This window comes from Leuresthes tenuis, unplaced genomic scaffold, assembly GCF_036924035.1.
Source record: "Leuresthes tenuis unplaced genomic scaffold, fLeuTen1.0.hap1 SCAF_5, whole genome shotgun sequence".
Classification (NCBI taxonomy): Eukaryota; Metazoa; Chordata; class Actinopteri; order Atheriniformes; family Atherinopsidae; genus Leuresthes; species Leuresthes tenuis.
Genome location: NW_027325359.1, coordinates 36,028,830 through 36,054,926, shown reverse-complemented (window position 1 = coordinate 36,054,926; position 26,097 = coordinate 36,028,830). Strand labels below are relative to the sequence as shown.

At 47.1% G+C, this 26,097-nt stretch overlaps 2 protein-coding genes and 1 non-coding gene across 9 annotated transcripts in view; all 3 read left to right on the top strand.

The window, feature by feature from the left end:
• The window catches only part of phf21ab (PHD finger protein 21Ab), a 50,274-nt gene extending 33,111 nt beyond the window's left edge, over nt 1–17,163 (top strand). For 3 of the 7 annotated variants that reach the window (XM_072386759.1, XM_072386761.1, XM_072386762.1), the window contains 9 exons: nt 1,385–1,495; nt 1,577–1,628; nt 1,695–1,774; nt 3,375–3,435; nt 6,539–6,645; nt 7,036–7,191; nt 7,511–7,586; nt 7,670–7,773; nt 8,872–17,163. In XM_072386759.1, coding sequence (XP_072242860.1) covers nt 1,385–1,495; nt 1,577–1,628; nt 1,695–1,774; nt 3,375–3,435; nt 6,539–6,645; nt 7,036–7,191; nt 7,511–7,586; nt 7,670–7,773; nt 8,872–9,552 — 1,428 coding nt within the window. In that variant the 3' untranslated portion in view covers nt 9,553–17,163. Of the gene's footprint in view, nt 1–1,384; nt 1,496–1,576; nt 1,629–1,694; nt 1,775–3,374; nt 3,436–6,416; nt 6,440–6,538; nt 6,646–7,035; nt 7,192–7,510; nt 7,587–7,669; nt 7,774–8,871 lie in introns of all 7 variants that reach the window. The other 4 variants (XM_072386760.1, XM_072386764.1, XR_011915834.1 and 1 more) reach the window with 3 other exon arrangements.
• A 2,185-nt stretch (nt 17,164–19,348) lies between these two features.
• trnam-cau (transfer RNA methionine (anticodon CAU)) lies at nt 19,349–19,420 on the top strand. The gene has a single exon. It is a non-coding gene; the product is annotated as a tRNA-Met (tRNA).
• Nucleotides 19,421–19,786: 366 nt separating this feature from the next.
• On the top strand, nt 19,787–26,044 carry LOC140306719 (uncharacterized). The gene is made up of 5 exons (XM_072385311.1): nt 19,787–20,075; nt 21,633–21,797; nt 24,072–24,184; nt 24,961–25,219; nt 25,497–26,044. Exons 1-5 carry the CDS (start codon nt 19,832–19,834, stop codon nt 25,844–25,846), a joined length of 1,131 nt encoding a protein of 376 aa, XP_072241412.1. The 5' UTR covers nt 19,787–19,831; the 3' UTR covers nt 25,847–26,044.
• The last annotated feature ends 53 nt before the right edge of the window (nt 26,045–26,097 follow it).

Sequence of the window (26,097 nt, the reverse complement as noted above, 5' to 3'; positions counted from 1 at the left end):
CTGTTTGCTGAACTGTTCGCTGAGCTGTTCGCTGAACTGTTCGCTGAACTGTTTACTGAACTGTTTACTGAACTGTTTACTGAACTGTTTACTGAACTGTTTACTGAACTGTTTACTGAACTGTTTACTGAACTGTTTACTGAACTGTTAGCTGAACTGTTTACTGAACTGTTCGCTGAACTGTTTACTGAACTGTTCGCTGAACTGTTCGCTGAACTGTTCGCTGAACTGTTCGCTGAACTGTTCGCTGAACTGTTCGCTGAACTGTTCGCTGAACTGTTTGCTGAACTGTTAGCTGAACTGTTAGCTGAACTGTTAGCTGAACTGTTTACTGAACTGTTCGCTGAGCTGTTTCCTGAACTGTTCGCTGAGCTGTTTGCTGAACTGTTCGCTGAGCTGTTTGCTGAGCTGTTTGCTGAGCTGTTTGCTGAACTGTTAGCTGAACTGTTAGCTGAACTGTTTACTGAACTGTTTACTGAACTGTTCGCTGAGCTGTTTCCTGAACTGTTCGCTGAGCTGTTTGCTGAACTGTTCGCTGAGCTGTTTGCTGAGCTGTTTACTGAACTGTTCGCTGAGCTGTTTACTGAACTGTTCGCTGAGCTGTTTACTGAACTGTTCGCTGAGCTGTTCGCTGAGCTGTTTACTGAACTGTTAGCTGAACTGTTCACTGAACTGTTTACTGAACTGTTCGCTGAGCTGTTTACTGAACTGTTCGTTGAACTGTTTACTGTTATGAACACACAAGGTTTTTCACATCTCATCAGCTTCATTTGGTCTGTTATCAAACATCGTTTCTACATTTCAGACCTGCAACACGTTCCTTTTCCCACTTTGTAACGTTTCCTTCTCCCAACACTTAAAGACGTTCCGACACTGAGGGAACCAAGTGTTTTAAACACATTTGTGGACAAACTGGAGCTCCTCTGAACATCTTTGCTGCTCTGAGACTCATTCTGTCATGGAGGCTGCTTTAGGACCAGATCAGGGTTAAAATCAGGTGGTGAAACATCGTTTTCTTTATCTCGTCACGGGGTTTCAGGTCTGAAATGTGAAAATGGATGTGATTGAAGGTGGTGAGACAAACCTTTCCTGACGTAGAATTACCAGAAAAGACCTTTTGAGTCATTGATTACCTCGAGCTAAGGAGAAAACCAATTGATCCTGTTTTCCTTTGTGAGACTGAATGAGAAATATGTTCAGTTTTAAAGATTCATCCGATGCTCGTTTACAGAAAACACCGGCTGCTGGAGGTCATGACGAAGCACCTTTTCTCATAGAGCAGCTGTTGGTTCGGCTTCAGACAGCAGCTTCTTTTATTATTGATTAATAACAGATCAATATTCCACAGCAGCCCTGACTAACCCCGTCTTCCTCTTCCTCTCAGCAGACTGTTAAATCAGGAGGAGCAGAGCAGAAGGCTGTCGTCAGCCTGCCCTCCTCCTCCACCCCTCCGCTGTCTCCACCCCCCAGACCCAAGAAGGAGGAGAACCCAGAGGTGAGACCCACACAGCTTCGGGTTCTGCAGGAGTTTCACTTGGTGGTATTCTTTCCTGTAAACTTGTCGTTTTTCTCTCAGAAACTGGCCTTCATGGTGTCTTTGGGCCTCGTAACACACGACCACCTGGAAGGTGAGTGCTGGTTTTAGAGGCTGAAGCTGCTGCTGTTTCTGTTCTGAAACTCTGCTTCGCTTACAGAGATCCAGAGCAAACGACAGGAGAGGAAGAGGAGAACGACGGCTAACCCGGTGTACAGCGGAGCCGTGTTTGAGCCCGAGGTACGTCCAACCGGTTCTGGTTTGCTTTTATTGAAAGAAAAAACACCAGTGATATTTAGATTTTTGTCACAAACTGAAGATATTTTAATATTCCAACCCATGTTTCTGATGGTTCCAGATGTTATTCTGGGCTGTGATGAGGTTAATAAAAAGAGCCGATCGGCTCAAACTGCTGAACCAGAGGAGGAAACCCTCTGCCGTGTCAGAACGCCTCCTTAAACTGAACCAGTAACCAGCTGGTTCCCGTCTCCATCGTCCCACATTTGTGTTTTAAAATGTTACTTTTGTGTTGACAAACAGCAAATCACAGATGTTAACGTTTCTTTAAATCCAGCTGTTTTCTGCGACTGAACATGGATGTTAGAACTGGGTTTCAGTGTCTTTAACATCACAGAAAACCCTGAAGAAACACTGCAGAAACCCCAGCAGAAACCCCACAGAAACCCCGCAGAAACCCCTGCAGAAAACCCTGCAGAAACCCCACAGAAACCCCTGCAGAAACCCCACAGAAACCCTGCAGAAACCCCCAGAAACCCCACAGAAACCCCGCAGAAACCCTGCAGAAACCCCCAGAAACCCCACAGAAACCCTGCAGAAACCCCTGCAAGAAACCCCACAGAAACCCCACAGAAACCCCTGCAGAAACCCCTGCAGAAACCCCACAGAAACCCCTGCAGAAACCCCACAGAAACCCTGCAGAAACCCCCAGAAACCCCACAGAAACCCCGCAGAAACCCTGCAGAAACCCCCAGAAACCCCACAGAAACCCTGCAGAAACCCCTGCAAGAAACCCTGCAGAAACCCCGCAGAAACCCCACAGAAACCCCACAGAAACCCCACAGAAACCCCACAGAAACCCCACAGAAACCCCTGCAGAAACCCTGCAGAAACCCTGCAGAAACCCCTGCAGAAACCCTTGCAGAAACCCCGCAGAAACCCCTGCAGAAACCCCTGCAGAAACCCCTGCAGAAAACCCTGCAGAAACCCCTGCAGAAAACCCTGCAGAAACCCCCAGAACCCCCCGCAGAAACCCCGCAGAAACCCCACAGAAACCCCACAGAAACCCCGCAGAAACCCCTGCAGAAACCCCTGCAGAAACCCCTGCAGAAACCCCTGCAGAAACCCCACAGAAACCCCACAGAAACCCCACAGAAACCCTGCAGAAACCCTTGCAGAAACCCTTCAGAAACCCCTGCATCAACCCCACAGGAAACCCTGCAGAAGCCCCTGCAGAAACCCCACAGAAGCCCCACAGAAACCCTGCAGAAATCCTTCAGAAACCCTGCAGAGACCCCTGCAGAAACCCCACAGGAAACCCCGCAGAAACCTTGCAAAAACCCCGTAGAAACCCCACAGAAACCCCACAGAAACCCTGCAGAAACCCCACAGAAACCCCACAGAAACCCTGCAGAAACCCCACAGAAACCCCACAGAAACTTCTCTAGAACACAAACACCTTTTACGGCCTCTGGCCGGTTCTGTGAACACGTCCAGACTATAGACCTGCAGGATTTTCTGCGTTTTGTCTCCAGCTGAAGCCTCGAGGGTTGTGACGATCCAGATGAAATTACAGCTGCTCTTTTTGTCACTTTTCTTTCAGAGGAAAAAGAGCGCAGTGAGTTACCTGAACAGCCCTCTACACCAGGGGACCAGGAAGAGAGGTCCGTATGAAACTGCAGGTCACAGTTCAGACTGATTCAGAGTCAGCTATCAGGAGGATAGAAGCAGGCAGGCTTTGCTCTGATGTGTTGAGACTCAGGACAGCTGAAAACAGTAGATGCAGTAGAATAGAAACTAATCTCTTGCTCAGCACTAATAACATGCTGTGAAACTCTTTCTTACCTCTTTGCTTTCTGCTTCCTGTCGTTTCAGTCGGGTGTCACGTTTAAAGCCGGATTTATGCTTGTTTGTCAGAGTGCTCACATTAAGCTCCTCGGCGATGTCGGGAAACGTTTCGGCTGCAGTTTAGCTTTCTCCTCCTCGTGTTTTCCCTCAAGTTCGAACAGAATTAACCTGTGAAAGTTCACATAGAACAAATAATGAAGTCAGATTCAGAATCATTTAGTAATATGAACGTTTTCTTTGTGATAAAAAGGTAAAAAAACTGATTTTATCAAGTCAAACGAATGCTGCGGCTCTGACATTTCTGTTGGTTTCAGGAGTTTCTTATGTTTCAAGCTACTTTATTCCATTTTGATGATGTCAGTAAATCCATCAAAATGGATTTACTGTCAGACAAAAGTCCTGGAGCACTTTGATAAAGAACCATAAATCTGGATCAGCCTCCATCCAAAGCTGTAACTTTCTCTGGGAGCAGCAGAACTGCATCCTGGGAACTGTAGGAAGTCCACAGATCCTCACTAACTGATGCTAACCGACGAGTAGAAACGTCACACCTGAAAATGCTGAAAACCTGACACCTGAAGCTTCCAGTTTAAAGTTAATCTGCTGTTTAATGACCCGGGTTTAACCTGAAACACTTCAACGCAGACCGAGCTGAATGTTGTCGTGTGTAACTCGCTGTGTCAGATTTTAACACACCTGCAGGCTGAAGGTTAAGACCCGCAGAACATCAGGACTATTCATCAGGTGTTCTTTGACCCGAGGGGGGGTCGACTCGTGATTTATAAACTCTCTTTTTTTTATTTCCTTCACTTTCTGTTTGTCTTTTAACTTCCAGTCTTTGTTGGATCTGTTGGATCTGGGCTCTTATTGGTTCATGAGCACAAACAAATAAAAGAAAAGATTTAAAACATGCAGGATGGAGTCGACCCAGAACCAGGACTCTGGGACTGAGGCCCTGTTCTGATGCATCAGTGGGATGATTTCTCAGTTTTAGTTGTTTAGCAGTTAGAGGTGTTAGTCCCGACCTAGGAGTCCCGACCTAGAAGCCCCGCCCTAGGAGTCCCGACCTAGAAGCCCCGCCCTAGGAGTCCCGACCTAGAAGCCCCGCCCTAGAAGCTCCACCCTGGAAGCCCCGCCCTAGGAGTCCCGCCCTATTAGTCCCGACGTAGAAGCCCCGCCCTAGGAGTCCCGACCTAGGAGTCCCGCCCTGGAAGCCCCAACCAAGGAGTCCCGACCTAGAAGCCCTGCCCTGGAAGCTCCACCTTAGGAGTCCCGCCCTATTAGTCCCGCCCTGGAAGCCCCGCCTTAGGAGTCCCGCCCTGGAAGCCCCAACCTAGAAGCCCCAACTAAGGAGTCCCGACCTAGAAGCCCTGCCCTGGAAGCTCCACCCTGGAAGCCCCGCCCTAGGAGTCCCGCCCTATTAGTCCCGCCCTGGAAGCCCCGCCCCTATTCTGAATTTAACAGGGAGCCAATGAAGAGAAGCTAAAACTGGAGAAACATGATCTCTGCTGTTAGATCTCATCAGAACTCTGGCTGCAGGGTTTTGGATCAGCTGGAGGCTTTTCAGAGAGTCTGTGGGACAGAACAATAATAAGGAATTACAGTAGTTCAGTCCTGAAGGAACAGATGCATGGAGCAGTCAGCTGCTGTAAACGAGCTGCTGATCCTGATTATAAAAGCGATCCAAAGCTGCACAGACAGGAAGTTAAAAGACAAAACCTCTGAGGTGTGTTAACACCTGGCAGCAGGCGTGTTTACGCCTGGCAGTAGGCGTGTATACACCTGGCAGCAGGTGTTTACACCTGGCAACAGGTGTGTATACCTGGCAGCAGGTGTGTATACACCTGGCAGCAGGTGTTTACACCTGACAGCAGGTGTGTGTACACCTGGCAGCAGGCGTGTTTACACCTGGCAGTAGGTGTGTATACACCTGGCAGCAGGTGTGTATACACCTGGCAGCAGGTGTGTTTACGCCTGGCAGTAGGCGTGTATACACCTGGCAGCAGGTGTGTATACCTGGCAGTAGGTGTGTATACCTGGCAGCAGGCGTGTATACCTGGCAGCAGGCGTGTATACCTGGCAGCAGGCAGGCGTGTTTACACCTGGCAGCAGGCGTGTATACACCTGGTAGCAGGCGTGTATACACCTGGCAGCAGGCGTGTATACACCTGGCAGCAGGCAGGTGTGTTTACACCTGGCAGCAGGCGTGTATACACCTGGCAGCAGGCGTGTATACACCTGGCAGCAGGCGTGTATACACCTGGCAGCAGGCAGGTGTGTTTACACCTGGCAGCAGGCGTGTATACACCTGGCAGCAGGTGTGTATACACCTGGCAGCAGGCAGGTGTGTTTACACCTGACAGCAGGCGTGTTTACACCTGACAGCAGGCGTGTTTACACCTGGCAGCAGGTGTGTACACCTGGCAGCAGGTGTTTACACCTGGCAGCAGGTGTGTATACACCTGGCAGCAGGCGTGTATACCTGGCAGCAGGTGTGTATACACCTGGCAGCAGGCGTGTATACCTGGCAGCAGGTGTGTATACACCTGGCAGCAGGCGTGTATACCTGGCAGCAGGCGTGTACACCTGGCAGCAGGTGTGTACACCTGGCAGCAGGTGTGTTTACACCTGGCAGCAGGCGTGTATACACCTGGCAGCAGGTGTGTATACCTGGCAGCAGGCGTGTATCAGCTTCAGCTTGCATGGAGCCGGTCTCCTGCACTAACACTGCTGTCTGTGCTTCTGACTCCTCCTCTTCCTCCTCTTCCTCCCTCACTGCTCCCCTGACTCATGCTAGCCAACGAAGACTCCCTTTCCAAGGTATGTCATACAGACTGTTTGTTTTTGTTTTCTCCCCCCTCTCCATCTTTCTTTTTTTTCTTTGTTTTCCGTCTTTGTCGTCTGTCTCATTTCACCCAGGTCGCCCACCCAAATACAGCAGCGTCCCGGAGCTGGGCAGCCTCACCCCGACCTCCCCCTCCAGCCCCGTCCGTCCCCTCCCCCTGCCCAGCCCCAGCTCTGGGGATGTAAGTAACGATGGGGGAGACGGACACCTCACAGGGTTGGACACCCTGTCACACACAGTCCTATTGGCCCAGTAGCTCTGTCACTCATTTACACCCCCAGACCTCCACACACCATGAGTTTGTCTCCATGTGATGATCATCATCATCAGTTTTTACTTTGATTCAGCCTTACAAAGTGAACAGTGTCCTCTAGCATCCATGAATAACTGCTACTCAGACACATTCTAACTCCAGATGTTAAAACTAGCTTAACACACATGTCCATTAGACGTCTAAACCAGAACAGCTGTAAACTAAACCAGATCACAGCCTCCCCCGCCTGGCCTCCCCACACATGGCTGGTGGGGCTCAGTTGGGCAGGAAACTGATGGGTCCAATTCTTCCTCACAGGGAGACATCCATGAGGATTTCTGCACTGTGTGCAGACGCAGTGGCCAGTTGCTCATGTGCGACACGTGTTCTCGTGTTTATCACCTGGACTGCCTGGATCCACCCCTGAAAACCATTCCTAAAGGCATGTGGATCTGTCCAAAATGTCAAGATCAGGTAACCACAGCAGCCTGAGTCAGGGGGAAAGGGGTCCAGAGGGGCCGATCAGGGCTGTTTTTAATGTAGAACTGGGCCTTCTGCCACACTATCCTGAACTTTAGGACTGTTCAATCCTTTGTAAGCATTTACATGATGCAGTATTGTTTTTTTGTGCTTATGTTTCATTCATTGTGTCAGTTAAGAATGACATCTCACATCCATCCACCTCATTGCCTGTTCCTTGTCGGCTCCACCGCAGTGCGGCGGCTAATCTTTCCTTTTTTCGAGTCTTTTCTGAGCCTCAGCCTGTGTGACACCTCCGAGCTTCTCTCTGCAGATCCTGAAAAAAGAAGAAGCCATTCCCTGGCCTGGAACCCTGGCTATCGTTCATTCCTACATCGCTTACAAAGAAGGTGACAACAGAGCGCTTCCCTCTGTCCGAACGCCTGCAACGAGGACAGACTGACCGAGCGCCTTCTCTTCTTCTGTCTTACAGCTAAAGAGGAGGAGAAGCAGAAGCTGATGAAGTGGAGTTCTGAGCTGAAACTGGAGCGAGAGCAGCTGGAGCAGCGAGTCAAACAGCTCAGTAACTCCATAACGGTGAGAAACAACACCAATAAACAAGTTCAGGAAGTTTCATTTCTTTCATTGACTATTAATTCAATTCAGCTTTATTTATAAAGCGCCAGATTACAACAATTACAGTCATCTCAAGGCACTTAAGTAATAAAGTCCAATTCAGACTCAGGAAGAAACCTCTGGCAGAACCAGGAAGAAACCTCTGGCAGAACCAGAACCAGGAAGAAACCTCTGGCAGAACCAGAACCAGGAAGAAACCTCTGGCAGAACCAGGAAGAAACCTCTGGCAGAACCAGAACCAGGAAGAAACCTCTGGCAGAACCAGAACCAGGAAGAAACCTCTGGCAGAACCAGGAAGAAACCTCTGGCAGAACCAGAACCAGGAAGAAACCTCTGGCAGAACCAGACTCAGGAAGAAACCTCTTGCAGAACCAGAACCAGGAAGGGTGGCCATCCGCCTCGACCAGCTGGGGTTTGAGAAGACAGAAAAGAGGGAAAAGAGGGGGGAAAAACACCATTCAAAGGATACCTGCTGGAACAGGGAAACACAAGTTAATAACCACAATAATGTCACAGGGACATAAAATCATTTGAGAAATTAAACAGGGGGAAAAAGAGAGGAAAGTGAGGAAAGGTGTGACAGATGAGCTCCCCCAGCAGGCTGGGCCTATAGCAGCAGAACTATGGGATGTTTCAGGCTCACCTGAGCCATCCCTAACTATAAGCTTTATCAGAAAGTAACTAAATGAACTGAAACATGTTCCATAATCAGCTGGTATCAGGATTAAAAACTCAAACCTGCTGTCAGTGTTCAGCAGAAGGAAGAAAAACGGTTTGTTTCCTCGTCTCAGCGCCGCCCTGAGGCCATCAGAACAGGTTCTCTGGCAGAACCGGGCCTGATTAACTGATAATTCCTGTAACTGGAGCCCAATAATGTGTTTAAAGAGTTTCTGTCCTTCACAGACAGCCCGGTAAAAGCCTGAAAAGCCGTCTGTGGGCGCCGTAAAAAGCCTCCGACTGATCCGCTGTAGATGTATCCGGCGCTTTGGTGATAGATTGGAGCAGAAATGAGGACAGAGGGGTTCTGTTCAGTCTAACTTGTGTTTGTTCTTCTGTTAGAAATGCATGGAGACCAAAAACAGCATCCTGGCCCGTCAGAAGGAGATGCAGCTTTCCCTGGAGAAGGTCAAGCACCTGATCCGCCTCATCCAAGCCTTCAATTTCAACCAGGCTCTGGCAGAGACAGAGGGTAAGGACGTTAGGGTCCTGGACCGCGCTCAGGGTGCGGCCGGCGCCGAAGCTGCACCCGGCGCCGAAGCTGCACCCGAGGCCAGCTCTGTGGAGACGCTGAAGGAGGCGGGGAGCTTCCCGGTCAGCGGCACGCCGGAGGAGCCGCAGACAGCGGGAGCAGCAGGGGGCGGCGCCGACAGCCCGCCCGACAGCACAGTCCTAACGGCGAATAAGTGCCCCGCCGCCGGGGCGGGGGGGAAGGCGGAGCCCGCGGTCGGGGCTCACACAGAGGCTGGTCAGGTGGAGGTGGAGCCTGAGACTGAGGCGGCGGCGGCGGCGGGCGAGGCCCCCGCGGCGGTTGCCACCACCAACGGTACGGCCGAGCCGACCTGCCCCGACCGCGGCGCCAACGCCACCAACTCTGAGAACAAGATGGCCGCCGTCAACCCTGCAGAGACAGCGGCGGAGGAGCTCAGCGACGGCGGCAGCAACACCAACAACAGCAAAACCTCAGAACCCTCCCAGCATTCTTTGCCAGCTCTGGTCAGCAGTTTGGACGATAAAAAGTAACGCTGCGGCTCCCCGGCCGCCGGATTCTAACATATATATAAAAAAAAAAGACCTTTGCTTGCACCCTGGGGTGCGCTGAAGTTGCCAATCTGTATAAATGTTGTTTGTTTGCATTGTATTGTCAGACTGTGTCAATGGTAGATATACAGCCCAAGTCACATGACTCTGGGAAGGCGTCGGCCGGCCCACCCAGGAGGCGTGCGTTCCAGTGTCATCATGCCAATTAGCGATAGACGTCATGGTGGGAATGCTCAGAACTCATCATCACACCGGTGTGTGCCTGTTACAGTGGCCCCTGTGTTCTCCTGTGGGGGGGGGACGGTTCAGCCCAGAACATCTGTCAGGGGCAGCTGGTCCGAGAAGCAGTGTTGTGATAGTTTGTGTCCTGCAGAGAGAACCTGTTCGTCCCTCGTCCCTTCAGAGCGGCCGGGTGGGACCGACCCCCTGACCTCCGTTTACCAGCAGTGACAGGAAGCAGAAGTTCTCCTGTCTACGGGTCCGACAGCCGGGCCTCCCGGACCTCCAGGGTCCAGTGTGCTTCCAACGGGGCAGACTGAAGCTCCTGGAAACGTTAGTCCACTTCAAACTTAGATGAATCGCTCTTAGGAGAGGAAAAGAACTGAGCTCCAGAGATGATTTAAGGTTCTAAATGCATCCAGATGTTAATTCTTTGGTTTGGAGCCAGTAAATTCCAGTTTATTCCAGAAGTAAAGACTCTGGAGGTGAAGGCCTCAGACTTCCTGTTAGAGCAGAAGCTGATGGTCATCCCCAAAGAACCTGAGCTCCAGAGATGATTTAAAGGTTGAACCCAAATCCAAACGCATCCAGATGTTAATCCTTTGGTTTGGAGCCAGTAAAACATCTGTTTATTACACAGTTTATTCCAGAAGTAAAGACTCTGGAGGTGAAGGCCTCAGACTTCCTGTTAGAGCAGAAGCTGAAGGTCATCCCCAAAGAACCTGAGCTCCAGAGATGATTTAAAGGTTGAACCCAAATCCAAACGCATCCAGATGTTAATCCTTTGGTTTGGAGCCAGTAAAACATCTGTTTATTACACAGTTTATTCCAGAAGTAAAGTCTCTGGAGGTGAAGGCCTCAGACTTCCTGTTAGAGCAGAAGCTGAAGGTCATCCCCAAAGAACCTGAGCTCCAGAGATGATTTAAAGTTCTAAATGCATCCAGATGTTAATCCTTTGGTTTGGGTTGGAGCCAGTAAAACATCTGTTTATGAAACAGTTTATTCCAGAAGTAAAGACTCTGGAGGTGAAGGCCTCAGACTTCCTGTTAGAGCAGAAGCTGATGGTCATCCCCAAAGAACCTGAGCTCCAGAGAGGATTTAAAGTTCTAAACGCATCCAGATGTTAATCCTTTGGTTTGGAGCCAGTAAAACATCTGTTTGTTAAACAGTTTATTCCAGAAGTAAAGACTCTGGAGGTGAAGGCCTCAGACTTCCTGTTAGAGCAGAAGCTGATGGTCATCCCCAAAGAACCTGAGCTCCAGAGATGATTTAAAGTTCTAAACGCATCCAGATGTTAATCCTTTGGTTTGGAGCCAGTAAAACATCTGTTTGTTAAACAGTTTATTCCAGAAGTAAAGACTCTGGAGGTGAAGGCCTCAGACTTCCTGCTAGAGCAGAAGCTGATGGTCATCCCCAAAGAACCTGAGCTCCAGAGATGATTTAAAGTTCTAAAAGCATCCAGATGTTAATTCTTTGGGTTGGAGCCAGTAAAACATCTGCTTATTACACAGTTTATTCCAGAAGTAAAGACTCTGGAGGTGAAGGCCTCAGACTTCCTGTTAGAGCAGAAGCTGATGGTCATCCCCAAAGAACCTGAGCTCCAGAGATGATTTAAAGTTCTAAATGCATCCAGATGTTAATCCTTTGGTTTGGGTTGGATCCCAACAAGCATTTCCTCCAGTAACCCATCCCTGGAGGGTGGAGATGTGGCTCAGGCTGATGGTGAAGGCCTCAGACTTCCTGTTAGAGCAGAAGCTGATGGTCATCCCCAAAGAACCTGAGCTCCAGAGATGATTTAAAGGTTGAACCCAAATCCAAACGCATCCAGATGTTAATCCTTTGGTTTGGGTTGGATCCCAACAAGCATTTCCTCCAGTAAACCATCCCTGGAGGGTGGAGATGTGGCTCAGGCTGATGGTGAAGGCCTCAGACTTCCTGTTAGAGCAGAAGCTGATGGTCATCCCCAAAGAACCTGAGCTCCAGAGATGATTTAAAGTTCTAAACGCATCCAGATGTTAATCCTTTGGTTTGGGTTGGAGCCAGTAAAACATCTGCTTATGAAACAGTTTATTCCAGAAGTAAAGACTCTGGAGGTGAAGGCCTCAGACTTCCTGTTAGAGCAGAAGCTGATGGTCATCCCCAAAGAACCTGAGCTCCAGAGATGATTTAAAGTTCTAAATGCATCCAGATGTTAATCCTTTGGTTTGGGTTGGATCCCAACAAGCATTTCCTCCAGTAAACCATCCCTGGAGGGTGGAGATGTGGCTCAGGCTGATGGTGAAGGCCTCAGACTTCCTGTTAGAGCAGAAGCTGATGGTCATCCCCAAAGAACCTGAGCTCCAGAGATGATTTAAAGGTTGAACCCAAATCCAAACGCATCCAGATGTTAATCCTTTGGTTTGGAGCCAGTAAAACATCTGTTTATTAAACAGTTTATTCCAGAAGTAAAGACTCTGGAGGTGAAGGCCTCAGACTTCCTGTTAGAGCAGAAGCTGAAGGTCATCCCCAAAGAACCTGAGCTCCAGAGATGATTTAAAGTTCTAAATGCATCCAGATGTTAATTCTTTGGGTTGGAGCCAGTAAAACATCTGTTTGTTAAACAGTTTATTCCAGAAGTAAAGACTCTGGAGGTGAAGGCCTCAGACTTCCTGTTAGAGCAGAAGCTGAAGGTCATCCCCAAAGAACCTGAGCTCCAGAGATGATTTAAAGGTTGAACCCAAATCCAAACGCATCCAGATGTTAATCCTTTGGGTTGGAGCCAGTAAAACATCTGTTTATTACACAGTTTATTCCAGAAGTAAAGACTCTGGAGGTGAAGGCCTCAGACTTCCTGTTAGAGCAGAAGCTGAAGGTCATCCCCAAAGAACCTGAGCTCCAGAGATGATTTAAAGGTTGAACCCAAATCCAAACGCATCCAGATGTTAATCCTTTGGGTTGGAGCCAGTAAAACATCTGTTTGTTAAACAGTTTATTCCAGAAGTAAAGACTCTGGAGGTGAAGGCCTCAGACTTCCTGTGAGAGCAGAAGCTGATGGTCATCCCCAAAGAACCTGAGCTCCAGAGATGATTTAAAGGTTGAACCCAAATCCAAACCCATCCAGATGTTAATCCTTTGGTTTGGAGCCAGTAAAACATCTGTTTGTTAAACACTTTATTCCAGAAGTAAAGACTCTGGAGATGAAGGCCTCAGACTTCCTGTTAGAGCAGAAGCTGAAGGTCATCCCCAAAGAACTGAGCTCCAGAGATGATTTAAAGTTCTAAATGCATCCAGATGTTAATCCTTTGGTTTGGGTTGGATCCCAACAAGCATTTCCTCCAGTAAACCATCCCTGGAGGGTGGAGATGTGGCTCAGGCTGATGGTGAAGGCCTCAGACTTCCTGTTAGAGCAGAAGCTGATGGTCATCCCCAAAGAACCTGAGCTCCAGAGATGATTTAAAGGTTGAACCCAAATCCAAACGCATCCAGATGTTAATCCTTTGGGTTGGAGCCAGTAAAACATCTGTTTATTAAGCAGTTTATTCCAGAAGTAAAGACTCTGCAGGTGAAGGCCTCAGACTTCCTGTTAGAGCAGAAGCTGAAGGTCATCCCCAAAGAACCTGAGCTCCAGAGATGATTTAAAGGTTGAACCCAAATTTAAACGCATCCAGATGTTAATTCTTTGGTTTGGAGCCAGTAAAACATCTGTTTGTTAAACAGTTTATTCCAGAAGTAAAGACTCTGGAGGTGAAGGCCTCAGACTTCCTGTTAGAGCAGAAGCTGATGGTCATCCCCAAAGAACCTGAGCTCCAGAGATGATTTAAAGTTCTAAACGCATCCAGATGTTAATCCTTTGGTTTGGGTTGGACCCCAACAAGCATTTCCTCCAGTAACCCATCCCTGGAGGGTGTAGATGTGGCTCAGGCTGATGGTGAAGGCCTCAGACTTCCTGTTAGAGCAGAAGCTGATGGTCATCCCCAAAGAACCTGAGCTCCAGAGATGATTTAAGGTTCTAAAAGCATCCAGATGTTAATCCTTTGGTTTGGAGCCAGTAAAACATCTGTTTATTACACAGTTTATTCCAGAAGTAAAGACTCTGGAGGTGAAGGCCTCAGACTTCCTGTTAGAGCAGAAGCTGAAGGTCATCCCCAAAGAGAACCGGTTCCCACCGGTTCCCACGAGGTCCGACCGTCTGTAAAAGTATTATTGAACCCCATGAAGAAGATTCGAGTTAATCCCCTGTTTCCTGTTCGGTTTGAGGTGCTCCAGAGATGATCTGAAAGCCCGTTTGAAGCATACTGGCGCCTTTAAAGCCCAAGAAAGCAAACATTCCCCACCTCCCCTCAGTCCCAGGTAGCCTCACCTGTGGCCCTGGGCTCGGGCGGGGGGGACGAGGACGGACAGGTGGTCGCCTAACAGATGTTTTCCGTGGTGTCGGTCAAGTGTAGTGATTGAGTTTTCATTCGTGAGTCCAGTGTGTCAACTGTGAGCACTAAATGTGAAATTGCAATATTGCAACGTCAACACACACACAAACTATATCTGGGCTGTGTTTCTTTTTTATAGGAAAAGATATTCAGGTCTTCCTAGTCTTCAGAATAAGTGCTTTCTGTTCCTGAACCTGCTGGACTGGAATCATCAGCGCAAAGAGGAGCGTCCTCTTTTCCAAGTGGTCATCTTTGCATTGTCTGCGTTTCTGTTGAGTCCTGAACTGCCAAAACTCCAGCAGGGACAAGTCCTCTTACTGTATTGAAAGATCAAAGCGTTGGCGCTGTAAGATGTAGAGACGCCACCATTTCAGACGTTGGAAGTTCCCAGATGGAGACGGGAGAGCTTGTCTAAGGATGAGGCGAAAGGAACTGTGGATTTGTTGTGTTGGACCTTCACGTGGATCTCAAAAGGACGCCGACACGCCCTGAGATTAAAGCACAAGCTTGCTGCATTACAAAGAAGTGCTGAAGAGCTTTTTGTATGTGAACATGGAATTAAACAGAGTATGCATCTCTTTGTTGTGATGTGACTTATCCCCACATTGCCAATATTTTTCTAGGAGGAAACCCAAAACCTCCAGTCTCCAGGACTCGGGGAGGAGTTGGCGGCTGGCGCCGGGGCTGAAGCGTGGCGCTGGGATTCGTTGGCTTGGTGGTCTGTCTTTGTCCGTCGAACTGATCGTGACTTGTGGCTTCTTGTGGGGTACGGGGCAATAACAACCTCTGGTCTGCTCATTAACGGTGCCTCTGGTCGTGCTGAAACCTTCGTTTCTGCTTCTATTTTGGTTGTCCGGCATCGTGTTCGCCCCCTGCTGTGAGGAGAGTTTTAAACCTTCTCTTTTCTTTGGGGGGTTTCGCTCGTTTGGAGGCTTAAATGGTGGAATTGGCTCCCAGCAGAAGGGGGTTAGCACCTTTTTTGGATGACTAAAACCAAGCTGTTGCAGGTGTCTTTCTTTTTATCTCATATCACAGGACTCTTGTTACTGAATCAGCATATCTGACACCTGCTTTCCCACATCAGCTGTACAAACTGCCTTCATTCAGAAGAACCCAGAAACGGGCGTTTCATCTGCAGAGTTCGGCTTCCTTTTGAATATCCCTCGTTGTGTTTGGTTCTGTCGGTTCTCCTTCTTTAGGGCAGACTCGTCGTCCCGCCTCCTCGCTCACGGCTTTCTTTCTGTGTTCCAGACAGACTGGACCTCTCCCTCTGTACAGTAGGTACCTCGAGTGCCTTTCTTCAAACAGCAGATAATATTTGTCTCTTGACTTGCACTGTGACTTGTAGAACCTTACGAACCCTCTGGATAACCAACCCCCCCAGACTCCGGAGCACAAACCCGGTCCCTGCACCTCAGGCCATGCAAGTTGACTCTCCGTTTCACATGAAGCCGTTTGGAATTGACCAGATAAGTGTTTTGTTGTTGTTTATTCTAGGAGTTGCCTTAAATGTGTTTTCTTTTCCGTGGTGAAACTTTTCCATTTGGGGGACGCTGGCGGAGGTTCGGAGGCCGGTTGGGGACGATGAGATCCCGTTTTGTGATGCACTTTTAGTTTAAACCAGTATTATTATCGGAGTGAGAGCGGCTCGCAGTCATGAATCCGTTTTATTTCGTTCAAAAGGCCCATCGCCCCCCGTTCCTTTGCTTCTTCTTTGCTTTCGGAGGAGGGATGCTACGTCGCGGGTGGAATGAACAAACCTAATTAGCAACATCTGTCCACTCTGTGCGGTGGAGCGCATGCCTTCTTATGCAAGTTTTTATACGAGATTTGTCGAACATTTTAATATGCATTTGCTTCTGTTTTTAATTTTTTTTTTTTAAATGTGAAACTTAAGTCACCTTTTTTTCTTTGAACACTTCGGCATCCTGATGCCAAACATCTGCAGTTTACTTGTTGCAGTAGCCATTCGAGGGGAAACTTTCTTATTTACTGGATGGAGCGGTTTTAAAAATATTAGTTGCAGTACCGCGAGTGACCACCGGGGAAAGCGCCATTAGCACCCGTGGTTTCAGCTCCTTTAAGCTCGGAGTTCGGACCAATGCACCATGTTGGGATCCCAGCCGAGATGCATGGAGGGGGAGGGGGGGGGTCCGAACAAGTGGAAACTGTTCCTTCGTAAAGGTCTAAAAGTGAATTGATCCAAAGAACACAGTAAATTTGCTTTGGCGCCAGTCGCTGCATATCATTCGGACGTCGCCAGCCTGGAGGATGTTGGTTCTCGGAGGTCGTTGTGCGTGAAAAGGTCCCCGTGAGGCAGTTCGTTCCAACTCCCGCCTTCTCATTCCTCAGTTTTAAAGTGATCAAGTCATGATTGTGGCCTTCTAGTATTCTGTCGGTACATGACGTCATTAATCTGTTGTTCCCGCTCAGCCTCCATCCATCCATCCCTCCATCCCTCCATCCTGTCCGGACCCAACTGTACACCTGCAGCTTCTTACCTCATCCACAGCTGATTCCATTTGGGGGGGTGTGTTGAGTGCAAAAAATAAAAAAAATAGAAAACAAAGTGAAAAACTAAAAGAAGTCTTTTTTTATCTTCCATTTGGTGAGATGCATTGTAGCGATATGAATAAAGAAAAAGTTCACCTGGTGTGCTGAATAATGTGTAAATTGGTAATTACACAATCTGAATATTTGTATAATTGTTTGTATTTTTTCATAATGATTTTGGAAAGGAATGTGTTTATTTTTTTGACTTCTGTTCCAGATGTGTCTTCTGTTGGCCTGACATTGTGACTGGTCTGGTGGGATTCTTACCTCTGTATTGAGCCTCTTCTGTGATGAATTCTTTGTATGCAGTGTTTAGGAAATACTGTAGGGAACATGGGGAGGAGTTGATATTAGGAGCATTTGATCAATTTGTATTTATTTATTTTATCATTTTGTTAATAAATTGTGAAAAGCAGAACATCTCTCGACTTTATGCTTTTACATGACTAAAAAATGAACACGAGCAGGTTTTTATTTGGGAAGAATGCAAAAGAAACATTGATGAAAACCTACAAATATCTCTTAAAACACCAATTTATATACTGAGATAAAACTATTTCGATTTGGAGCAAAAATTAATAAATAAAATACCAAGAAACTTAGTTTAGTTCCCAAACCACATCTGTTTTAATTAATTACACAAGTAGCTGTTTCACATAAAAAAATGTAGAAAAATAAAGAAAAACTGATCAGTAAAAGACAAACTAAAATAAGTAAATAAACAGCTTGTGGATGAGTTTATTTCTACATAAAGAAATAAACTCAGAAATCTGGGAGTGACCTTTGACCTTTGACAGTCATCTGAAGTTTGACAAACAAATTAACAGGATTAGTTTTTTCCAGTTCTTGGCCAAAGTTAAAATGCTTTTAAGCCCTAATAAGTTCAAGGTTAAACTACAGTAATGGACTTTATGTCGGCGTCTCCCAGACTTCTCTCAGTCGCCTTCAACTGGTGCAAAACTCTGCTTTTAACCAACACTAACAGACCTGTGCACATCACTCCTGTTCTTAACCCCCTTCACTGGCTTCCTGTCCTTCATAGAATAGATTTTAAACTTTTAAAGTTTGTTTTTAAAGCTCTTAACGGCCTCACCCCATCGTATTTATCTGAGCTTTTAACTGTAACCCTGGCAGAGCTCTGAGGTCAACAAATCAACTTTTACTGGAAGTGTTCAGGTTAAAATACAAGCCCTGGGCACAAGGGCGTAACCATGGTTTAGACATTGGGGGGGTCCAAGAAAAAACAAAATTGTTGAGTGCATTATCTACAATTCTTTATTTCTATATGAAAAATTGGACATTTAGAACATAGTTTAGAGGACTACATTGACCATGTAAGTTCACATCTAAAGGAATAGTGTAATTTCTCCGAGACAGTGACTGCCCCCCCACTTTGTTTTGGTTAGTTGCTTACTGTTTACTGACCTTAAACACACCTACCAATTACAATTATGCTCTTCCAGTAGTTCTGTAGCAAATAGGAGAGCTTCCAATGGAAAACGACCAAATACCCAAAGCATGTTTATGGAAATATTTTAATAACTAATGATGTAACAAAGTACAGACTTTTCCTTTAACAAAACATGTGCTGAGGACTTTTAAGTCCAGGTTCATTTCTATTGTCTCAAAATGTGCATTAACAATGAAAAGTCTAATAGTCTAATGTTATTTTTGTTTTAAGTTCTTTTATTTTGAAAGGGGGCGGAAGTTTATTTTGTTGATTCTGTGTTGGATTTCCTGTTCTGGTACAATCTGCTCCGTCAAAAGTAGAAGTCCAACGTAAAGGTAAGGAGAGCCGCTGCTGCGACGGCGGCGCGCCCGGCGGCGCGCCCGGTGACGTCACTCTCATTGGCTAGAGTGTTAGCATCAACAACGGCGACCGCGGCGCAGCCGTTACGTTCCCATGGAAATAAACTGAAAATAAATAAGACATAACAAGAGACCGATCCCTTGACAGGGTTCATAACAGGAGAACATGCATTTTACATGTTTTCTTCTGTATATTGGGGGGGACAGGTTGGTATTTTCTCAATATTGGGGGCGACACGACCCCCCCAAAGAATGGGTGGTTACGCCATAGCCTGGGGTGACCGAACCTTTTCCGTTGCTGCCCCCAGGCTCTGGAATAAGCTCCCCCCCGAGATGTGCCTTATTTCTGACCTCTGACCTCTTTAAATCTAAGCTAAAAACATATTTATTTCAGATGGTTTTTAATACCCAGTAGTATGGTGACACTTTTATATTATCTTATTCAATTTTGCTGTATTTTATTGTTTTGTACTTATTCTTTTCTTTATTTATTATTTGCTGTAAAGCACTTTGGTACCGAAATGGATTGTTGTAAAGGGCTGTAGAAATAAATCACATTTACATTTACATAAATCTGCGCTATTGTACCAGAGAGGAAACTGAGGAAAACCTACAAACCGAAAGGTTACTGCAGGTTTCTCTTGTTCTGGATGGTGTTTCATGTGTGGATTGTGGTTAGCCGGATTTTATACTATACCATTTATACTAAATGGGTCCCAGAGACCGCATCAAACCGACCTGGTTCCCACCCTGTTTTAGTCTTTATATTGACTCATATGCGCTGGTGGTCATACAGCAGAGTGGCGCAGCGGAAGCGTGCTGGGCCCATAACCCAGAGGTCGATGGATCGAAACCATCCTCTGCTACACTTTTATTTTTTTTCTCATTTTATTTGACTTTATTTAGCAGTCCACACAGCTCAGCTGCTATGCCCTCGTAAAGCTGTTGGTAAAAGCAGTAAAAGTCCTTGGTAAAAGCAGTAAAAGTCCTCGGTAAAAGTTGGTAAAAGTCCTTTTGGAATACAGTGTCACGGTTGTTATTTCTCTTTTTAGTCGAAAAACAGATTTGACTCTACTATACTCTACTATACTTCTCTAGAAGTTCAGAGTGACACATTAAAACGCTATCAGAATAAAAATAAGACATATTTTAAACAAAAAGCGAAACCATGGCGACGCCATGCTACGTCACGGCCCAGGGGCTTGTGGGGGATATAGCGAAAGTTTCTGGGGTTCCGCGCATGGTCCTGCGCTTTGGCCGCAGCTTGAGTCGGACACATGGGGAGCAGAGAGTGCTGCGTGAAGAACTGCGGTCGTAGTTCTCACGACCACCGAGGGATGAAGCTGTTGAACGGGATAAGTTTCCACTGTTTCCCGGCCTGGAGGACGAATGAAGGGAGCCATATATCCGAGCTGACGAGGCGACGGAGGGCGGCCTGGGTGGCTGCCGTGGGCCGCAGCGACATTACCTTTAAATGTATCCCGTCCTCCATGAGAGTATGTTCCCGACATTTTCTCTCCGGTGAGCTTTCACTTCGCTGGCTGACCAACTACTGTTGTGGTGTTTACTTAAATCATCCAACCGGAAGCTCGTTTAAACGGTCCTGAAGGCATTAAGAGTGAAAAAAGTTCAGCTCATTGACTAAAAATAGAGTTAACCAAGTTGTGTTTACGTTTCCGAATCTAAGCTAAAAGAAATAATTCACATTTAGGTGAGAATTACGGGAAATATGTTGAGAACAACTACTTGAAACCGAAATGCATCTTGGGACATGGCGCCATTTTGTTTGTAAACTCTGTTTACTGCTGTGTTGAAGTTTATCAACGTCGTTCTTTGTTACATTTTAAGGCTAACTCCAGCTGTCAAAACTCACCCATGTGCTTAAAAATGGTGTGTTTTCGAGTTGTTGCTAAAACTATCCAATCTCCATGTTGGAGAAGGCTTCAGGACTGTCCCCCAAAGTACGAGCTACCAGAGTTTAACCAGAGCCTGTATAACCAAAGTAAGAGCTGTACCCACATTCTTGGTCCAAAGTGGTTCCAAAGTGGCCGGTCCTGTTTGTGGTTTTCATGGAGGGCGTCTGGTTTGGGAACCCCAGAGTTGCATCTCTGCTTTTTGCAGATGATGTGGTTCTGTTGACCTTCAGCTGCTCTGGAGCGGTTCACAGCTAAGTGTGAAGCAGCCGGGATGAAAGTCAGCTCTTCCAGATCTGAGGCCACGGTTCTGAACCGGAAAAAGGTGGAGAGCTCCCTCCGGGTCGGGGATGTGTCTCTGCCTCGGCTCCATCTTTGTTCCAACCCTCACCTGTGCTCACAGATCTGGGTTCTGACCCAAAGAATGAGGTCCTGGATACAAGCGGCTGAAATGAGTTTCCTTCAGAGGGGGGCGGGGCTCAGCCTTAGAGATAGGGGGAAGAGCTCCACCATCCAGGGGGAGGAAGTCCACCATCCAGGGGGAGGAGCTCTACCATCCGGGGGGAGGAGCTCCACCATCCGGAGGGAGGAGCTACACCATCAAGGGGGAGGAGCTACACCATCCGGAGGGAGGAGCTACACCATCCGGGGGGAGGAGCTCGGAGTAGAGCCGCTGCTCCTCCACATAGAAAGGAGTCAGCTGAGGTGGTTCCTCTGGTTAGGATGCCTCCTGGGAGGAGGCCCCGGGTCAGAACCAGAACTCACTGCAGGGATTATACATCCTATCCGGCCTGGGAACACCTTGGGATGTTGGTTCTGAGACCCGTCATTGGATAAGAGGAAGATTCAACATGAGATAGACTAATGAGCTTAATATCCCATTAGGTGGGACTTCCTTGAGCACTTTTCCGGGTCCGGTTATACTTCTTTATGTCTGTATGTCCCTCTCGACTCCTACAAAGTGGCGACGCTACGAGTTGTTGAATCAAATGTTGATTGGTTGATAGTCAGTTAGAGCCGAGAGAAACATTGGGTTTCACAACAAAGAGGATGAAGCATCGAAAACCTCAGGGAGTAATTGTCGATGTCACTGAAGAACCAACAACAGCACCAACACAACCAAGAGCAGCTCGAAACTGATGGTTTCAAACTTGTGCATTCACAGGAAAACCAGCTTATGAGATGCTGGACTCGGATCCAGACTGGGTCCCATCTCTCCACCTGGGTCATGATGAACTGAAGTCCTCACAGACCAAGCATCTCTCCCAGCTGGAGAGGAGGAGAAAAAGGCGAGCAGCAGAAGCATCCGACGCTCCTCACACAGAGTCAGGTGGGATAAGGATGAAGCTGCATGAAATGATGCTGCTGGAGCTCATCACAGTCTGGGTCGAGCTGTTCTGTAGTTCTGAAAGAGTCACTTTACAAGCCCTGGAAGCTAATAGTTTAGGTGCCGAGGGTGGGTCTATCTTAGGGCTGTAGCGATACGATGCATGATATTCAGCCAACGATACGATATCATTCGATAGACTTACCGGGGGCTCACACCAAGGGCGGCGTGAGCGGCCAGCTGCCGTTCATTTTCAATGTAAGCTGGCGTTGTGAGCTTCAAGAGTTGAGAAAGGCTCAACTTTATGCAAATGAGCAGTGATGCGACGCGACGACAGCCAATTAGGGCCGATCTGGATTCTGAAGGCGGGAAAAAGGTGGAAAAAAGGTGGAAAAGGGCAGAGCGCAAACACAAAGAAGGCCAAGAGTAGGATCCATGGTGAAAGAGGGAACCGATGTATGGATTGATTATTATATATATATATATATATATATATATATATATATATATATATAAAGGTGGGAAAAAAAGGCGGAAAAAATGTGGAAAAAAGGTGGAAAAAGGCAGAAAAAAGGCGGAAAAGGGCAGAGCGCAAACACAAAGAAGGCCAAGAGTAGGATCCATGGTGAAAGAGGGAACCGATGTATGGATGGATTATTATATATATATATATATATATATATATATATATATATAAAGGTGGGAAAAAAAGGCGGAAAAAATGTGGAAAAAAGGTGGAAAAAAGCAGAAAAAAGGCGGAAAAGGGCAGAGCGCAAACACAAAGAAGGCCAAGAGTAGGATCCATGGTGAAAGAGGGAACCGATGTATGGATGGATTATTATATATATATATATATAAAGGTGGGAAAAAAAGGTGGAAAAAAGCAGAAAAAAGGCGGAAAAGGGCAGAGCGCAAACACAAAGAAGGCCAAGAGTATGATCCATGGTGAAAGAGGGAACCGATGTATGGATGGATTATTATATATATGTATATCTGCTCGTTGCTATACATATAAGCCCCGCCCCTTTAGCCGCTTCCGGCGGCAGAAGAAGTAGAAGCGGCGGGTTGTGAGCCCCCAGTTACACAATTTTCTAAAAGATTTTAAAGGGACAGTGTGATTTGACATGAATGGTCCCTGATTGGACGGTGGTCCGACCTTTGACCCGGAAGGACAAAACCGCCAGACAAATGGAAACAAACAAAAATGTCACAAACATGTCTTCAGCGACTCATGTTTATGTTGTGAATATTACATCATCAACCTGCTTATTTTACTTGATAAATACCATAAACACAAATCTAAATTCTCTGATCACAAAACATCTTTTTTCATTTTTGAGAAGGAGCTCAAACAATAAATTACAACAATATTACATTCTATAAACAGAAACGCCATCAAAACCACTGAGCTGTGCACTTTATATAAGATTTTTATGAACTAATTTATCACGGTTTTGTATAATGTGACCCCCCCCCCCCCCCCCCCCCGGCATTGTTTTGTATTATGTTAATATTCCGTGTTTTCACTAATTGTAACGTCTGACTTTTCAATAAAGTTAGCTAAAATAAAAAAAAATTTAAATGATACTCGACACGGAAAAATCGATACTTTATCTGGAAACAAAATATCGATATATATATATATATATCGCGGTATCGATAAACCCCCCCAGCCTTAGTCTATCTGCAAGTACACCCCCAAAGAAAGGACACCCCCTGTTAATCCGAAAGCTTCTGTTTGTACACCAAAGCACTTTAAACCAAAGCAAAATAATATCCTTAGCTTGAATTGGCTCTATATGAATGAATTGGATTATGATTACAATGAATTGAATTCCAATTGGCTTGAATTGGACTTTATTACTTAAGTGCCTTGAGATGACAATTGTTGTAATTTGGCGCTTTATAAATAAAATTTAATTGAATTTAGAGCCACAGAGAGATTATTCAAGTGGAAAACATTGGTCCAGGTTGTGCTTTCCTCATTTTAAGACCCGAGAAGAACCTTTTTACACTATTCTGACACCTAAAAGCTAAAGTTAAACCCATTTCAGTTCAGACAGGAGGTGACCCAGAGGGAAGAGGTCCCAATACAGAGCCTTGCGGTGCACCTCCATCTGTGTGAGATGAAAGATGATACCGAGAAGGAATGTTTTCATGCTCTGGTTCTTCTAATTGATCTGAAAGATGAGCTACAAGTGAAACTGGTTTAAACTGTTAAAGACTGAAGTCATGCTGACAATCAGCTAATGTTCCTGCTTCTTTGTTCTTGTCCAGAGTGTGTTGTAGTTCTCAGTGAGCCGGTGGATGAATCTGCACCTCTGCAGGATGAAACCATCGCTGAGGACGACGAGCAGCCGGCGGCAAAGAAGACTGACGTCAGCTTCAGAGTACGACAGATGTGCTTTGTGGTTATCGTATCGGTTTAGTTATTATTTCACTGATTGGGATTGTAGCCGGGGGCTCACACCAAAAGCTCACAACCCGCCGCTTGTACTTCTTCTGCATTTTTTCCACATTTTTTCCGCATTTTTTCCACATTTTTTCCGCCTTTTTTCCACATTTTTTCCCACCATTTTTTCCGCTCTTTTTTCTGCTTTTTTTCCCGCCTTTTTTCCACTTTTTTTCCACATTTTTTCCCACCATTTTTTTCACATTTTTTCCGCCTTTTTTGCTTTTTTTCATATTTTTTCCGCCTTTTTTTCCCACCATTTTTTTCGCCCTTTTTTCCGCTTTTTCCCCACATTTTTTTCACCTTTTTTCCCCACATTTTTTCCGCCTTTTTTCCCACCTTTTTTCCCCCTTTTTTTTCGCCTTTTTCCGCCTTCAGAATCCAGATCGGCCCTAATTGGCTGTCGTCGCTTCACTGCTCATTTGCATAAATTGAGCCTTTCTTAACTCTTGAAGCTCACAACACACCGCTCATCGACGCTTTTGGTGTGAGCCCCCGGTAACAGCGATGATATCCGGTGTTCTTCAGAAGCAAAACTACCTCAAAGTGTTCAAGTCATTGTGGAAAAGTCAGAAAATGTCCTGATTCCCAGGTGAGCTGCTGGTTCTGTGACAGTGGGAGTTGGTTTGGACCGAGCCGTCTAAGGACCGAGCCTCTGGGATTTTATAGGATCAGGACTTCACCTGCCGTTGGTGACCTTTGATGTCGTTTCAGGACTTCTTCAGAGACGCTCTCGAGGCTTCTCTTGAGGCCTCCATCAGCTCCAGGGCGCAGTCCAAAAGTCGGTCCTCCTCCACCGAGTACGAAGTGGCGCTGAACCTGAAAGTCCCGCCGCCACGAGGAGCGCCGGCGGCGACCCGTGAAGAGAGCTCCGCCTCCTCCTGTCTGAACTGTGTCCGGCTGCAGAGGAGGGTTCAGGAGCTGGAGCAGCAGATGTTTCATCTGGCAGCAGAACCCATTGAAGTGAATGGATGTAAGTATTTTAATGTGGATAAAACCGTAAAAACCTGCTGTGGGAGCAGTTCAGAGACAGTAAAACGGGGGATTTAGTGTCCTACTAACTGCTCTTATGGTGATGCAGTGACATCACCGAGGGAAGAGGGCGGGGCCACAGGTCCACCAACAGCTAGTTAACCGGCTTTTCCTTCTGTTTGGAAGTTCTCTGGGATGTTGGAAATGGATCCATGTTTGGTTTTAAATGAGCTCCTGAATGCTTCCGACTCGTTAACCTGGTTTGTGTTTCTTCACAGCGACACGGGGCGCCTCACCTGCTCCGGTGGGTTTCCATGACAGCAGCGAGGACTCGGACTCCCTTTCCAGCGGCTCCCCCCCCCCCGTCCCGGTCCGTCCTCCTCGCCCTCCTCCTCGCTTCAAGCAGGAGTGGCTCAGCATGTTCCCCTTCCTGCGTTACTCCCCGAGCCTCAACCTCATGTGGTGCCACGTGTGCCGGGTCCAATCGGACGCGCCGCACCAGAACCTCGGTTTGATCAAAGGCTCCACGGACTTCAAGAGGAACAGCCTGCAGAAGCACAGCAACGCCAAGTATCACCAGGACAACCTGAGGCGCCACCAGATGATGGCCTCAGCGCCGCAGCTGTGATCAACCGGGCCTGTTCTCCTGGTTCTGTTCAGCGCTTTAACCGGGCCTGTTCTCCTGGTTCTGTTCAGCGCTTTAACCGGGTCTCTGTTCTGTTCTCCTGGTTCTGTTCAGCGCTTTAACCGGGCCTCTGTTCTCCTGGTTCTGTTCAGCGCTTTAACCGGGCCTCTGTTCTCCTGGTTCTGTTCAGCGCTTTAACCGGGCCTCTGTTCTCCTGGTCCTGTTCAGCGCTTTAACCGGGCCTGTTCTCCTGG

Coding starts and splice junctions, on each gene's coding strand:
- LOC140306719 (XM_072385311.1), top strand. CDS start 19,832: ATGGGGAGCAGAGAGTGCTGCGTGAAGAACTGCGGTCGTAGTTCTCAC. Junction 21,798..24,071: donor CGCTCCTCACACAGAGTCAG/GTGGGATAAGGA, acceptor GTTCTTGTCCAG/AGTGTGTTGTAGTTCTCAGT. Junction 24,185..24,960: donor AGACTGACGTCAGCTTCAGA/GTACGACAGATG, acceptor ATGTCGTTTCAG/GACTTCTTCAGAGACGCTCT.